The sequence below is a fragment of the Thermothielavioides terrestris genome, chromosome 3, assembly GCF_000226115.1.
Source record: "Thermothielavioides terrestris NRRL 8126 chromosome 3, complete sequence".
In the NCBI taxonomy this organism is placed as follows: domain Eukaryota; kingdom Fungi; phylum Ascomycota; class Sordariomycetes; order Sordariales; family Chaetomiaceae; genus Thermothielavioides; species Thermothielavioides terrestris.
The window spans coordinates 3055912-3070539 of NC_016459.1; the positions used below are offsets into that span (position 1 = coordinate 3055912).

The 14628-nt window shown below is 59.6% G+C and overlaps 5 protein-coding genes across 5 annotated transcripts; 1 reads left to right on the forward strand and 4 right to left on the reverse strand.

Moving 5' to 3' along the window:
• Positions 1–49: 49 nt before the first annotated feature.
• Positions 50–3827, reverse strand: THITE_2049411 (uncharacterized protein; the record flags this gene model as incomplete). The annotated part of the gene is made up of 3 exons (XM_003654411.1): positions 50–760; positions 924–2858; positions 2955–3827. 3 exons carry the CDS (start codon positions 3825–3827, stop codon positions 50–52), a joined length of 3519 nt encoding a protein of 1172 aa, XP_003654459.1.
• Positions 3828–6362: 2535 nt separating this feature from the next.
• Positions 6363–8239, forward strand: THITE_2051255 (uncharacterized protein; the record flags this gene model as incomplete). The annotated part of the gene is made up of 3 exons (XM_003654412.1): positions 6363–6738; positions 6817–7310; positions 7391–8239. The coding sequence occupies 3 exons, from the start codon at positions 6363–6365 to the stop codon at positions 8237–8239; spliced, it is 1719 nt and encodes a 572-aa protein (XP_003654460.1).
• A 682-nt stretch (positions 8240–8921) lies between these two features.
• THITE_2089621 (uncharacterized protein) lies at positions 8922–9341 on the reverse strand (the record flags this gene model as incomplete). Its single annotated transcript, XM_003654413.1, has 1 exon — positions 8922–9341. One exon carries the CDS (start codon positions 9339–9341, stop codon positions 8922–8924), a length of 420 nt encoding a protein of 139 aa, XP_003654461.1.
• A 614-nt stretch (positions 9342–9955) lies between these two features.
• THITE_2117515 (uncharacterized protein) lies at positions 9956–11687 on the reverse strand. Its single transcript, XM_003654414.1, has 3 exons — positions 11269–11687; positions 10067–11211; positions 9956–9994 (listed from the first exon to the last, which is right to left on the reverse strand). The coding sequence occupies exons 1-2, from the start codon at positions 11410–11412 to the stop codon at positions 10075–10077; spliced, it is 1281 nt and encodes a 426-aa protein (XP_003654462.1). The 5' UTR covers positions 11413–11687; the 3' UTR covers positions 9956–9994; positions 10067–10074.
• Positions 11688–11999: 312 nt separating this feature from the next.
• Positions 12000–13406, reverse strand: THITE_2117517 (uncharacterized protein). Its single transcript, XM_003654415.1, has one exon. The coding sequence runs from the start codon at positions 13070–13072 to the stop codon at positions 12407–12409; it is 666 nt and encodes a 221-aa protein (XP_003654463.1). The 5' UTR covers positions 13073–13406; the 3' UTR covers positions 12000–12406.
• Positions 13407–14628: the final 1222 nt, after the last annotated feature.

The following is a 14628-nucleotide window of genomic DNA, read 5'->3' on the forward strand; positions in this document are numbered from 1 at the left end:
AGTTAACCTGACTTGAAAGGCCCGCAAGTCCACGCCAACAAACACACACTTAGTGAATCGTCACCATCCCTCTCTCCTCTCCGATACAATTTCCTGGCAGATACCCAGCCCCGACTCTTTCGTAGATCTTGCTCCCATTTCTGTCCCTCCCCGCCGTGCTGCGTACTAGAATGAGATACGTCCTTCGCATCGAGTCCGTCTGCTGGCCCAGAACGACACACAGGGTCTCGCCCTGCTCCGACAAACCCGGCGAGTCAAACACGAGCTTCGTGTCTTCCGGCTTGGCCTTGAAGGGGTCGTACTGCCTGGCCTTGGCAACCAAGGCAATATTTCCCCCCTGCCCCTCAGATAGCAAGGGAGAGTGTCGGCCAGACCAAGGCGACTGCATCTCTTCCCACTCGACGCTGCCGAACTCGGGACTGATGTAGTCGATGGCGCCCGTGTAGGCCATCCAAGACCACGATGGCACCACCGATATAGCCCGAGCGGCGGGAAAGACAATCCGGTCCAGCCGCGCAGTCTGGTCGGCGCGGTGCCAGAGCAGGCTGCGCCGGAGCAGGCCCTTCTTCCCGGGGCCCTCGTCAAGCACGCCCAGCCCGCCCCGACTCTTCAACGCGCTCAGAATGCGCGCTTGCAGCCCGTCGATGGCGACGGGGCGGTCAAAGGCGTTGGTGAGCTCGAGCCGCGAGTAGCGTTTGTACAGGTCCTGGACGCGCAGGATTCGCTCTCCCTGTCGCGCGTCCATGAGGATCTGCGGGAACTTTGCGTCGCCCAGGAATGCGGCGAGTTTGCTGTCTCCTGGTCAGACCAACATCTTCATGGCCAGACCCTTAACAACAACAGAAAAAGAAAAAAAAAAAAAAAAATGGAAAAGAACTCTGCTGGACCTACTTCTTCATGCGCACCATTGTCTCGCACCTCACCCCCTCCCCACACTCCCAATACATCTGCCAGTCCGTAAAGAACACCGTCCGCCGGGCAAGCGCATGCTCCTGCAGCACCCACCCGCGCCGACTCAGCGTGCCCTCCAGCACGTGGCCATTGAAGTCGCCCACATTCTCGCAGACGTAAAACACGCCGGGGCGCCCTTCATCCGCCTTCCTCCGCAGCGCCACGAAGTCCGCCGTCCGGCGCGGGTGCAGGAACCCGAAGGAGGAGAGGCCGCCGCCGCCGCCGCCGCTGCGGCTGACGGCCAGCACGCAGGCGGCGCCGCTGTAGACGTGCTCCATGCGCTTGGCCTCGCGGTTGAAGTCGCCGTCGGGCCCCTGCACGATGCACAGAGAGTCGATCCACAGGTAGGCGCAGCCGGCGGCGCGCGTGACGCGCACCGCGTCGCGGAAGGTCGCGGGCAGCGCGTCCACCGCGATGCCGCGCAGGTGGGCGGCTAGATTGGAGGTTGTTGTGAGGAAGTGCGGGCCCGGTCCCCATTGGTGCGAGAGGGCGAACCAGGCAACGCCGCCGCCGCCGCTGGCGCCGGTGCTGGCGCCGTGCGGCTGCGTCTTCTCCGTCTCGATGAGGCGCACGTGGCTGTCGCCCGGCTGGCCTACCTCGATGAGGCGCGTCGGGAGGCGGTTGTTGGTGTTCGCTTGGGTGTCGGATAGGGGGCTTGGGGGCGGTCTGCAGCAGGCGTGCTTGGCGTCGCAGTGGGACAGCCACTTCCTAATGATCTCGAACTGCGTTTCGGGGGAAGCCGCTTGGATGCTTCCGGGGAAGCCGATTTGGATCACATTGTCGATCGGCGTGCTGAGATCTGGACTCCTGAGGATGGACAGCGCAGGCTCCGGTATCGAGTTCAGCTTAATGTAGGAGCCCTCCCTCTTGACGAGGATGCTCGTGGCTTTGGTAGCGTGGAGGCGCTGGCAGGCACGCCAGAGGAGCCCACACAGATCGCACGACCTCGCCTCGGAAGCTGCTTCCAGATCCGAGCGTTGGTAGTTCTGACTGAACGCCGGTTCCCAGATTCCGTCACGGAGTGTTTGGCATGTTTTGCATAGATTGGATGATGGCACAACCTCGGGCTGGCGAGCAGCTGCCGATGTTGTCTGAGCTGCAGAGAAGATTTCGGCGGCGAGTTCGTTGTCGACCGATCGCTCCCAGATGTTGTCTAGTTCATAGTTTCCATAGTCGACCCGCTCCAGCGAGGGCAGCGTGAGTCTACCCGTCGTCATCGAGGGTTCATTAAGTCGTCGCTGCCAATCCGACGTTCGCAAACTCTGTCCTGTGTCTTCCAGGTTGCACTGGCTCTTGTCTCTCAGCACTACCTCGAGAGCCGGAGACGACGGTAGTCCGGGTTCGTCAGGGAGCCAGTAGCTGTCATTGTCGGCTTCCAGATAGATGTGCTCCATTCGCTGCTTGAACTCTTTTGCGTGAGCCCGTCTACGCCCTGATCCAGAGAACAAGTCGGGGGAGGGCGGAGGAGCTGGCCTCTGACGAAGCGAAGACTCGGGTCCGGAGACGACAATCCCCGGCACTTCCGTAGCTGGCGGCAACTTTATGTCGCCACCAGGCGACACGGGAGTCGGAAGCCCGTGTACCATCGATGTTCCGGATCTTTCCATGGGACTCAGGTTTGACATGGGCGACCATTCAGACGTCCCGAGTCTGTCCGGCATCGCGACAACCAGGAGGCGGGTTTGCACCAGCTCCAGGAGGTCGCCGAGCGCTGTTCGGCCGACCTGGCAACGCGGGTCCTTGGCCATGCGGTTCATCCACTCCACAGCGACATCGTGGACGCGAGCGACCGTGACGCCGTTCTCGACTCTGGTCTGGTAGAATGGGCCCCCATCGGAGTACCCCAAGCGCACCTCGTGGTTGAACCTCCTGAGCCCGTCCGGGCCGTGGAGTAACCAGACGATGAACTCCAGCGTGATGCAGCCCATCGCCCAGATGTCATACAGCCGGGACCGTTTCTTTCCGACCGGCTGCTCCCCCGGAGTCAGGGATCCAATGCTAACCCCCAATCCCGTCTCTTCCTCGGGCGGCTCGTAGCGGCGAGTTCCGTACTCGGTCGATGTTTTGTTCGTTCGGAGCACTGTGAGGATATTGTGCTCCTTGGCGAGCCCCCAATCTGCTATCTTGAGGGTCCCAATCCCATCGCTGCTGTCGCCGTCCTTGAACCATAGGATGTTGGCGGGTTTCAAGTCGCCATGACGGAATGTCGGCCCGTGCTGAGGGTAATGGGCTGCGCAGAGCGCACTGGCAAGTCCCAAGAGTTGCTTGATTGTCGCCTTGACGAGCGAGGGCGTCAACGGCTGGTTGGGCGTCTTCCACAGGTTCAGCAGATTGCCGCCATCGGCCCATTCAAACATGAGATAGTGCTTTTCCTTGCCCTTGTCGCCGTGCCGAAAGGCCGTGAGAAACCGGACGATGTGCTCTTGCTGGAGCGCGTTCATTTGCTGCAGGATGCTCGCCTCGTGCTCCCAGCCCTTGACCATGCCCTGCCAGTCCTTCTCGATCCTTGGCTGGATCTCCTTGATGGCAACGTGCTCGTAGCGCACTGCCTTCTCCGGGTCGTCCAGATGATTCGGATGAATCGCGTATTTGTGCACCTGGCCAAACCCGCCTCTGTCGGAGCCGACATCGTAGCATTTGACGAAGGGCAGGATAATGGCCTCTTCGAAGTCGTGATTGTACTGGAGGCTGGTGGCAACCTTGAGAACTGGAGCCAGAAATTTCCACTGGTTGGTACAAAAATAGTCAATCCTCAAGTCGGTCCAGACAGGTCTGCGCGGGTTTTCGTTGAACGAGGCGAGAATGTGGTCCCTGTCGTCGTGTTGCGGCTCCACGGGCAAGTTCTCATCGGTGAAAGGCACCGCTCGTTTGGACATGAAAGCCTTCATGGCCTTCCGTAGCTCAAGCGGTGTAAGACCGACGTACCGGACAGTGATGGCAAACAACTTTTGGGCCCGGGAATGGATGAAGTTCACCAGACAGTCGAGTTCTGGTGTCCAGGGCAGATCGTCGTCATCGAGCTCCTCCCGGATGGCTTCCTTGGACATCACGGAAGCCAAGCTCCCTTCGGGCACGAATCGGAATTTGACTCCGCGGAATTCACTGGTGACCTCGATCCCCTTAATTTGTCTCCACATGGTGGGCAATGACATCTCGATCATCCAAGTCCGGCGGGATGCATAGGAGAATCAGGCAAGGACAATCACGGAAATAATCAGGGGGCTATTCGATTACGGGAGTATTTATCGCTGACGATAGTAAACTAGCTTCACGAGCAGGGAGTCTTGGAAATGAGCATTCGAGCAAATCTCCCGTCGCACGACGGGAGAAACTGGGCTTAACAATGACCATCAGCCACTCTCTCCCCCGCGAAATCTCTGACCCCGGCAGGAGCCTCCTGGGAACCTGAGCTCGAGGGCGGCTCGTTTCGTGCCGCAGTCCCGAGCGCGGTCCGCGTCTCCAGCCTCGCTCCAACATGCACAGCTCAAAACTAGCAGCCAACAGATCACGGTGCTTATGCATGGCGCCCTCCCAGAGCACGCCAGGACCTTCCCATTCAGGCCAAACCCAAGCAATCAACAATCACTTCAGCTGCACTCCCTTGCAGAGGCGTTTCAGCACATGCAGCTTCTGGCAGAGACTCAGAAGGGTCAATGGTGCACCCTCCTCCTGGCCTTAGAGGAGACACTGGAAGTGTTTGAACATGTCACTGACAGAAGAGAACGAGGTCTGCCGTTGCCAAATATGGGCAACTGATGAATCTATTGAGAAACCTGATTCTAGCGGGCTATCCTAAGGGGCCTTTGAGAATGTGAGAGCTGGGGGGGGGGGGGGGGGCGGGGGGATGGGGAGGGGAAGCCTCGTGGAGAAACGGGGTGCGTTGCTGCAGGCTGAGGAATGACCAGCCGGGTCGCATTGACACGCCACCAATGGCCGCCCATCCTGGACGACTGAAGTCTGGTCACGGTGGCAACGGCGTCAGTCACCTTGCACGGCGGAACGCGATTGGGCAGATCCGAGCCCATTTCTGAGCCCTTCTCTCAGCCCTTTCCCGAGCGCGTTTCCGAGCCTGGTACTTCGCCTCCTCCCGATTCCATGCGTCGTCAATAAGGTCCAGGGGGTTGATACGGCGGCACTCATGCAACTCGCTCTGACAAACCATGTGGTAAGTGTGTGTGGCCGGATTCGGCAACGAGGAGTCGTCACTAACCTCGGTAAGGGGTCTCGGGGCGAAGATGCGGTAGTCGAAATGCAGGACCTGGCCAGGCTCCGTGTCAGCGCAACTCCATGCTGGGAGGAGAAGGGCGTCGGAATTGGTCCCCCGCATACGTGGACCACGAAGTTGTTTTTGCCAAACAAGAAGCGCAGCTTCTCTGCCAGCTTATGACCATCAATCTCCCGCAAGCTGACTTCCTGATACGGCGGTTTCTCTGATCCATCAACGGGTTGGGGGGTTTCCTGAGACGCCGGGGCGCTCGGGGACGTTTCTTTCTTCTTTCCAAGTCGTAGATGCATCGCGGCAACAGAAATGTTCTCTGGGGGGCAGTGGGACACGCCACGGGAGTGGGGAGGTGTGGGTGATGGGGAGGGGACGCGACGGATGGGACGAGGCAAAAAGAGGGGTTCTGGCCGTCACTGCTGTTGCTGTTATATATTTGCGTGCTTCGAGCCTGATTGTTCCTCGCAGGACGCCTTGCCCACGGGGCAGCAAAGCACGGGTGGCGTAGCTGAGGGCCAACGTCGAACCTGGCCGGTCAGGTATCCAATAAGAACACGGAAATCAGCCGTGACATGTCCGTGTATGCACGGGGCGAAGTAACATGAGGCCTCTGGTGGCGGCATCGGCACCCCCGAAGGCGGCAGCCCCTTGCACATGATCGATCATTGTTGGGCCATGGGCATTCCTCCTTTATCTTGCCCCATGTTGGCGGCCGAGGCTGTTCATCTGAGCCCACCGCATGCGCCGCAGCAAGGTAGACACGCTCAACAACTGACATGATGCTTGACGCTCCGCCTCTTGTTGCTGCCGTTGCACCTTCTGCTGATCAAATCGAGCCCAAAGGGCAAACCAGCGCCACATCGAGCCCGGTCGCAGCTGCGAGCCCAAATCCCGACTCCCCCAACCTCAGCAAGTCCCATGGTGCTGCTGCCGCGACAGACGGGCTTCTGGGGGTCGGGCTCCGCTTTCAAGCTGAGCCAACGGTTGTTGAATTTGTCGACGATGGTGGGGATTTGTCAACCTCCTTGACGTAGGATCATCCGGCTAACCACCTCGAGCAAGACTTGCTGTCGGGCCTGAATGCAGGAGAGCGTCGCCGCAAGGTTTCGCTCGAGCTCCGTATCCAAGATGCTGACTTGGAGGATGAGGAACCGGAGGTAAGTCTGCCACAAAACTGCCACAGCACTGCCCCATGAGGACGTCCGAGCTGATGAATCTGAAAAAGCCAAGCAGCGGCGGAACGCGGGATAGCCGTGTGTCCTCGGCTGCTACAGCGGCGATACACGGGAGAGGCTTACCCAGCATACCCAGTTCTCTGACGGTTCCAGAGCCCAGCGTAATTACAGATCTCGGCGAGCACCTCTCCAACCTCTACAAGCTGCGGACGAACTCGTACCCTGAGAGCTTTGACTGTGCTCCAGGGGGACTCGGAAGCCAAGTTCACCGCGCCATCTGCCGACCCGACATGAACAAGGCCGGTTTTCTTCCAAAGGGCCAGCTTCAAAGGATCATTAACTGCGACGCAGTGAAAAAAGAGCTGATGAAGCACGAGGCATCGCTTCGGAAGCGTGTGCCGGTCTGCGACCTCCGACCGTCGCCTAGCCTCGAGGACCTCGAGGATGACGCTCGCAAGATATGCGGCAGAGGTGAACCGAGCTGGCCGGTTTACAACAGGGTGGGGAGCACGCCCACGACACCTCGTTTCCCACGGCACATGCGGTCAGACCAAAGATTCCAGAAGATCATGGCGATCCTGCTGCTGATTGAGCGGCCGTCCCGGATCCGGTCGTTCGTCGAAGAAGGGGTTTGCGACGCAGACCTGCCCCTTGTCAAAGTTCTTACCAAGCGGATACCCTTCAAACGATGGGAGTTACGCCGTCGGAAGGACCGTGAGACTCATCTCCGGTGCTTCGAGAAGTGGAGACAAGTCACGCTGGAGAAGTTTGAAGAACACCAATGGGCCGTGCTCGCCCCTTTCTTCGCTCGCGACCTGACAGCCCCAAGGAAGGTGCCACATTATTATCTGCCGGACCAGGTCATCTTGCCGTGTCTGGTTTGGGAGAGGCAAGGCGAGGGGGGGTTCGGGCAAGTTTACAAAGCCGAGATTCATCCCGACCATCACGACTTCTCCCAACATGCTGTAAGTACCCGCACCGACCACGCTGGCAAACAGTACATGTAATCGTGTCAAGACATGCTAACTTCAGGAACCAGACTCAGGGTTCCAAAAAGGACCTGTTCGCGGTTAAGCAGCTGTGTTCGACGGATGAAGCCGACTTCCGAAAGGAGGTGGAGATCCTGAAGAGAATCAGTCGGCACCCGCACAACCATCTAATAACCCTCCTGGCCACGTACCAATACCTTGGTCGCTACCACCTCATATTCCCCTGGGCAGATTGCGATCTCGGGGCGTTTTGGCGAACCAGAATGCCGCAGAACGACGAAGACACGGCCCGCTGGCTTGCGGAACAGTGCCGCGGCCTGGCGTCTGGATTGGCGACGATCCACCGGTACAGGAGAACCTCAACCGACTCCACCCTGGATGCGAGGCTCGTGAAGGGAACTGATCCGGGGAAACGCCCGACAATCCTCTTCTGCCGGCACGGCGACATCAAACCGGAGAACATACTCTGGTTTCCGTGGCCAAGCGGTCCGGCCGGCAACAAAGGCGTCCTGAAGATCAACGACTTCGGCACGGCCGAGTTCACCTTCCAGGAGGTCATCCCGCGGACGAAAGCACTGCCCATCACTCCGCGATACGCGCCTCCCGAAGCCTGCGTGCCCGAGATCGGCGGCTTCATCGGGACGTCGTACGACGTGTGGTCTCTTGGGTGCTTATACCTGGAGTTCATTGCCTGGTGGTGCGGCGGCTGGCCGCGGATCGACGCCTTTATGCAGAAGAGGCTCGCTGTCGACAACATCTCCTCCGAATTCCTCGTCGGCACATTCTTCACGGTTGCCCCAGACTGCGAAAGGGGGGTTTCAAAGCCGAGGTCAAGGGATGCGTTGATGAGGTTCGCGCAGTCTCATGCTGTCCTATCTTGGCGAAACCATGGATGTTTTCCCTAACACGCACACGATGTTCCAGTTCATAAACGAGTTGCACACCGACCCGCGGTGTAGCGAGTTTATCCACGACTTCCTCGTGCTAATACGGCAAGACATGCTGGTTGTTGAGGGGGAATGGGGGCAGAGACGGCTGAGCTCTGCTGGGGTGTCCAAGTCGTTGGGCGGCATGGAGCAGCGGGCTGCGCGGTATGACGGCTATTTCAGTGATCCGGCGCCTTGGAAGTCGACGGCAGTTTCTTTGAATTGCTCCTAGGTCTCGCCATCGGCAAAACGGTCGCTCCAATTTCTCTGTGCTTGGGTTCGCTCACTCCAAGGGGGCAACTCACTTCCTCACTCCCCGTCCACCCGCCCATCCCCTCCTCCCCTACCACGCCCATGCTCGACATGCCAACAATTGCCTGCGCCAAGTAGATCCCATCCCACCAATGTCAGCATCAAATCCCTCCTGGCTGTTATCGCACCGCGCAAGTCCAAGCAGCTAGCCGACCAAGGGCTTCCCCGCGCTGCCCAGCCTTGTCTCTTCTCACCCCCCAACCAAACCATCTCCACCACTCACACCGCAACCCCCCATCATCCAACCATAAAAAAGGCAAGACACCGAGATCCAGCAAACCCCCCCCCCCCTGGAGAAAAAGTGCCCTCGCAACTACCCCCAGCCCGTACACTACTGTGTAATGCAGAATCAAACAAACCCCGGCCCAGGCACAGGCCCAGCCGCAACGCGCAGCCCGCGCCGCGCGAGGCCGACCAGCCCGCGGCCGATCCAGACGACATACACGCGCACGATGACGGCGACGGCCCAGAAGAGGCCGGTGGAGGCGACGCCGACGAACAGGCCCGACGCGATGGCGTGGCCGGGCGTGTCGTACAGCGAGTCCGGGAAGGCCGGGCCGAGGGCTTCGGTTGTGGTGATGGTTGCGTTGGCGGGGATGTTGATGGCGTTTGTTATGGTGGTTGTGGGTGGGGAGTCGATGGTTGTGGTTGTGGTGGTGACGGGGGCGGTGATGGTGGTGGTGGCTGCGAGGAAAAGGACCAGGAGGAGGGTGAGCATGCGGGTCGGATGGCCGCGGCGGGGATGGTGGTTTGTTTTGGTGGTCGCCATGTTGGAGAGGAGGTCGGCCGGGTTGGGCTTTTTTGACGCTGGCTCCTTAGTTGGTGGTTTGTTGAGAGCGCGTTTAGATGCGTAAGAAGCGAAATATTGTCGCGGTAGGAAGGCAGCCGCAAGGTCAGTGGGCTGCTGGTCTTCAGCTCGCGATCGATCTGTGGCGGTTCGTGTCGAAAATCTCGCTTGGGGCAGAGGAGGAAACTCACAACTCACTCAACCTGACTCGGCGGCTGGTGCCGGGGCTGGCTGCGAGGGGCGTGCGACGAGGGTTCTTCCCCTCGCGGCCTGCGGTTGCTGGGTGCAGTCCTCTGAGTCGACTGTCGACAGCCGCACAGGAACGTGTCCAGTGATGGCACTCGAAACTGGGTGCCGCCACCTGGCCTTGACCTCCTTTGTGATGACCCCTCCAACAGATTGAAGAACAGTAGGATGGCAGCCATCCTCGGCAACCCGTGATTAACAGCATACGCACGAAAGGGACTCACGGTTCAAGTGAGACACTGCCAGGTCACGGTACAACCAGTCTCGCACCACCATGACAAGCCGGGCCAGCTGGACCAGGCTTTAAAGGAACAGAGAAACTCCATGGTAGTTGTGGAACATGGAAGTCACCACATACGCACAGACAGAATCAAAGGAGTCTTGGATTACTAGCAGAGAAGAGAAGAAAGGGTATCAGCGCAAAGAACACTACCCACCAGCTGGCAAACCAAGAAACATACGACCAAATCTACCACCCAGCAATGACCGCGCCCACAGCCAGCCCGATCCCAACCCCCGCCCCAGCGAGCCCCGTGCACCTGGCCGGCGCCACGCCCGCATTACTGGACGTGGCCCCGGCCCCATCCCCGGCTGCTCCCCCCGCCGCGCCCCCAGCAGTCGGCTGCGCCGTGGGACAGTTCGCGGTGCAGGGCAAGTAGGACGCAAAGGGCGTCGGCACGGCGGTGCCGGTGGCGGTGGCGCCGATGAGCGAGAAGACGGGCGACTGGGCGGTCGGGGAGGCGACGTCCGGGCGGGCGGTGGCCCGGTCCGGGTTGAGCAGGTTGTCGACCATGTGGACGAGGCCGTTGGCGACGAGGATGTCGGGCTGGATGATCTCGGCCGAGTTGACGAAGACGAAGTTGGTGAAGCGGGTGATGGTGAGCGGGCGGCCGCCGTCGGCGGCCGTGGCGAGCGTGCTGCCGTTCTTCAGGTCCCACGAGTAATGCGTCAGGTTGCTGCTGCTGCTGCTGCTGCTGCTGCTGCTGCTGCTGCTGCTGCTGCTGCTGCTGCTGTTGCCGGGCACGATGTGGTAGCGCAGCACGCGCTTGAGCATCGGCTCGTCCATGGCGGAGAGCGCGCCGGCAAGCTGCTGGAAGGCGGCGTTGCGCGGCGCGAAGATGGTCAGGTCCTTCGCGCCGGCGAACTCGCTCATCAGGTCGGTGGCGTAGAGCGCGCCGACGAAGGAGGTCAGATCGGTGTAGGCGCTGCGGGCCGTCGACTCGAGCGTTTCCGGCACGCGCATGACCGAGTCGATGATCTGGACTAGGCCGTTGTCGAACTTGAGGTCCTCGACCAGCACGGTGCCTCGCGTGGCGAAGCCTGACGTGAAGACGACCCGGCCGTCCGGCTGCTTGGTAAGGATCAGCTGCTGGCCGCCCGTCACGTTGGTGAAGGTCTCGTCGGTCAGCGTCGTCGACGCCCAGATCGAGTCGCCCTTGACGATGGAGGGCATGGCGATGGCCTGCTTCAGGATGTGGTACTTCAGGGTCGCCTCGACCCTGCTCTCGTTGTAGGCTCCCCAGTTGCCAACTTTGCGGAACGCATTGTCGTCGGGAGCAGCGACGGTCACGTCCTTGGGCAGGTTGGCGAAGATGTTGGTGTGGTTCTGCAGGCAGTCAGCTTCAACTGGGAGAGCTGCTTGCTCCTGCCGGTCGATGCTCACCTTGACCAGGCCGCGGAAGATGGTGAGGTTGGCCTGTCCCGCAAGCACGGTCTCCACGTCCGCAGCCAGGACCGCTGATGGAGAGAAAAGAAGAGTAGAAGCAACGGCTACCAGAGCCGCAGACGCGGGCAGCGGCAAGACCATGCTGCAAGCGTAATCAGAAGCAAACAAACATTTAGCTTTTGACTACCACGGCGCAAGGAGCGAAGAGAAGCAGACGCGGTACAAACCCTCCACGATGGTACACACCACGGCGGAGGTCTTGAATGGGACGCGAAGCGGATGGTGGGAACCAAAACTGCAAAGCTAAGCGCGGGTGTCTCGGCCATCGAGATCCTTTTCATCACCTCCCGCACCAACGCACACCACCACGTCGCGCCAGCCCGCGCCCCAATGGCACGTGAGAGTTTACCGGCCGAAATTGGGGTCCATTTTGGGGGGCTTTTTGATGGGATGATGCCAAGCGTCGCCGGGATTGGTTTGCAGACATCTCAGCCCCTGCTCTCCGCTCTCAATCCCCCTGCGGCGCCACGAGGCGGCTCTCAGCTGCGCTGGACTGCCATTGGCCTTTGCGGCTACAAATGCATGTCAGAATTTGGCTGGAATTCCTGCCCCAGGTACCCGAGACAAGAACGGCCTAGGCCCTTCCCCCCCGGGCCGTGACTCCAGGCCTCCCTGCGCTGGTGGCGTCGGGCAAGGCAGCAACATAACAGGTCGTGATAGGGCACCTGGGCTCACGGTGCTGGACAGACATGAACAGAACGTAGCGAGTTTAAGCTGTACCGGCAGATCCACTAGTGACGTGAGTTGGCTTACTGTCTGTTCCTCCTGGCTGGGAATTGCCGTAACACGGGCGATGCAGGAATCGAAGCCTCTTGCCCGCAAAGTGTAGGCAGCTGTTTTCAAGTCACCGAATTCGTGCTGTCCGCTCGAAGGATCAGCTAGTGCAGGGTACCCCACCCGCACAGCAAACACGTCATCCAGCCAAGCTGTGCTGTGCCGCCTTGTGGATATCTATTCTATGTATTGCTGGTGGCTCACAGAAACAACGGCGAAGAAAACCTTGCAGGCTTGGCCAGCACCAAAGTGGAGTAACCCTGCACAGCAGAGCACCCCCTACACTAGGTCGAGGAGGCAGTTACCCGGTCAAGTTGTAGATCTTCTGGATGTCCTTCAGCATGCCCGCAAAGTCCACCTTCAGGTCCTTGAGCAGGCCGTCGTGGAAGCCAAAGACCCAGCCGTGCACGATGGGGAACTTGTTGCGGGCGTACGACTGCTGCACGCAGGCGGTCTTGACCACGTTGCGGCACTGCTCGTAGACGTTGAGCTCTACCAGGCGGTTGTAGCGGGCCTCCTCGTCGGCGATGGCGTCGAGCTCCGTCTCGTGCAGGCGGTAGACGTCGCGGATGTTGCGCAGCCAGGGGTTCAGCAGGCCGAGGTCCTTGGCGGTCATGGCGGCCTTGACGCCGCCGCAGCCGTAGTGGCCGCACACGACGATGTGCTTGACCTGGAGGTGCTCGACGGCGTACGTGACGACGCTCATAGCGTTGAGGTCCGTGTTGCACACCAGGTTGGCGATGTTGCGGTGCACGAACGCGTCGCCGGGCTCGAGCCCCGCGATCTGCTCGGCGGGGATCCGCGAGTCGCTGCACCCGATCCACAGGTACTCCGGGCTCTGCCCGGCCGACAGCTTGGTGAAGAAGTCCGGGTCCTGCGCTTTCTTGTCGGCCGCCCACGCGCGGTTGTGCTCGAACACGCGGTCGTGCGTCTGCCGCAGGTAGTTGGTGAGTTCCTTTTCGGCCATGGCGCGCCAGTCGGGTTTGGTGGTGGGACCGCCAGCGGAACGAGAAGAGGACGACGAAGCAAAAGACGGTGACGCTGAGAAGAACGGGGAGCTTGCGGTTCTGGACCAAGCGGGCGGAAAAGTCAGTCGCGGCGATGAGAGTCGCGCTTTGGGGAAAGTGCGGCGGGCGGCGGACTGCAGCAGTGTTTCCCCAGCACATGGGTTGACCATGGCCGGTCAGTCCACTCTTTCAAGCTTTGCTTGAGCTCTCCAGTGAGTGGAATGTGCCACCGAGCCCGTGGAGGCCCCAAAAGTTTTCCGCCGTAAAATGCTCCGTTCATCCACGGCGATCAGCTTGAGTGACTCAACAAACTCAGCGCGCCAAGGTTGTGGGACGCGATAACGACCCTAACCCTGGACTGCAAGCTCTCTGTTCGCCAGTCTAGAGGTCCCGCCAAGACTACCTACATAATTTCCCGACCCTGGCAACGCCGCCCCCCCGCCGCAATTCGATGTACTGCTACAGTACCGGCAGGGTTCTTCGCATATATGCCGGGGTCCTACGCGCTTAAAGGGTAGATAGCAGCGCGCTTACCGCTACTCTAAGTATCTTGCTATATAAGACTAAGTTGCTAGGGAAGTATAAGACTATATTTGACCTAGGTAGGGCCTATTTAACTACTAAGCAATAGTAGAAATATATTAAAATAATAAAATTGAACTAAATATCCTCTCTACCTTTATCCTCCCCTTTACCCTCTCCTTTACTGTCATACGTAACTGTGACAAGGGCACCTATGACCGCACCACGGTCAGGGGTGACGAGAGTTCCCTTTGAGAACCACAACTGGTGTTTGAGAACCACAATGGCTAGCTCGGCCGGTTCCGTCGTCGGCTACGGTGGATTGGGCCTGACATAGGGACATTCGGCATCAAAGAGGTGATGTTCAACATCGAAACTCAAGAGGGCTCCAGGTCTGAATAAGGTTGACTGAGAGGTGAAAACGATAAACAGGTGCTCAACATACTAGAACAGAAGATCATTTCTCGTCAAAGACCTGGATCAGCTGGACCGTCCACCACGTCATATAACGACCAGTAGCCATCGTCTGACAGTAAATCAGCACTGTCCAGAGTGTCTCCCGAAGAGTCGCCCGAAAGATTCTCCGAAATGAAATCATCGTCTGACCCCAAGCTGTAAGAGAAGTCGAAGTCGCTCACGCACACCGCCCCTCCGTTTCGTCGAGGAGACTCGCGTCATGTTGAACGACAATACCAGTCCCACAGGCAGGTCTGCTCGCCTCAGGCGCGCCGAGCTCGGTGTTGCTGACCAGACCGTGCAAGTTTCGGCAGCATCAGTCTCTAGAAACGCTTTGAAGATCCGCCAGGATTTCGATGAACGAGGAGAGTTGTTGCCTGTAACACGGATGTCGACCAGAAGATGACGGAGCCAGCCGGCAGCAGTCAGAACAGTTTGCAGCTGGCTGGCGGGAATGATGACTTTGGGCCCGGTGACAGTCCCAAGGGCGTTGGTCTCGAAGTCACGGCGTAAGACGTCGAAGCCCGGATGAAAGTAA

What these genes read in the sequence shown, in the direction of transcription:
- THITE_2117515 (XM_003654414.1), bottom strand. Translation starts at nt 11,412, where the DNA reads ATGGTCTTGCCGCTGCCCGCGTCTGCGGCTCTGGTAGCCGTTGCTTCT. An exon ending in TCTTCCGCGGCCTGGTCAAG is followed by an intron (nt 11,212 to 11,268) that starts GTGAGCATCGAC and finishes GACTGCCTGCAG; the next exon opens with AACCACACCAACATCTTCGC.
- THITE_2117517 (XM_003654415.1), bottom strand. Translation starts at nt 13,072, where the DNA reads ATGGCCGAAAAGGAACTCACCAACTACCTGCGGCAGACGCACGACCGC.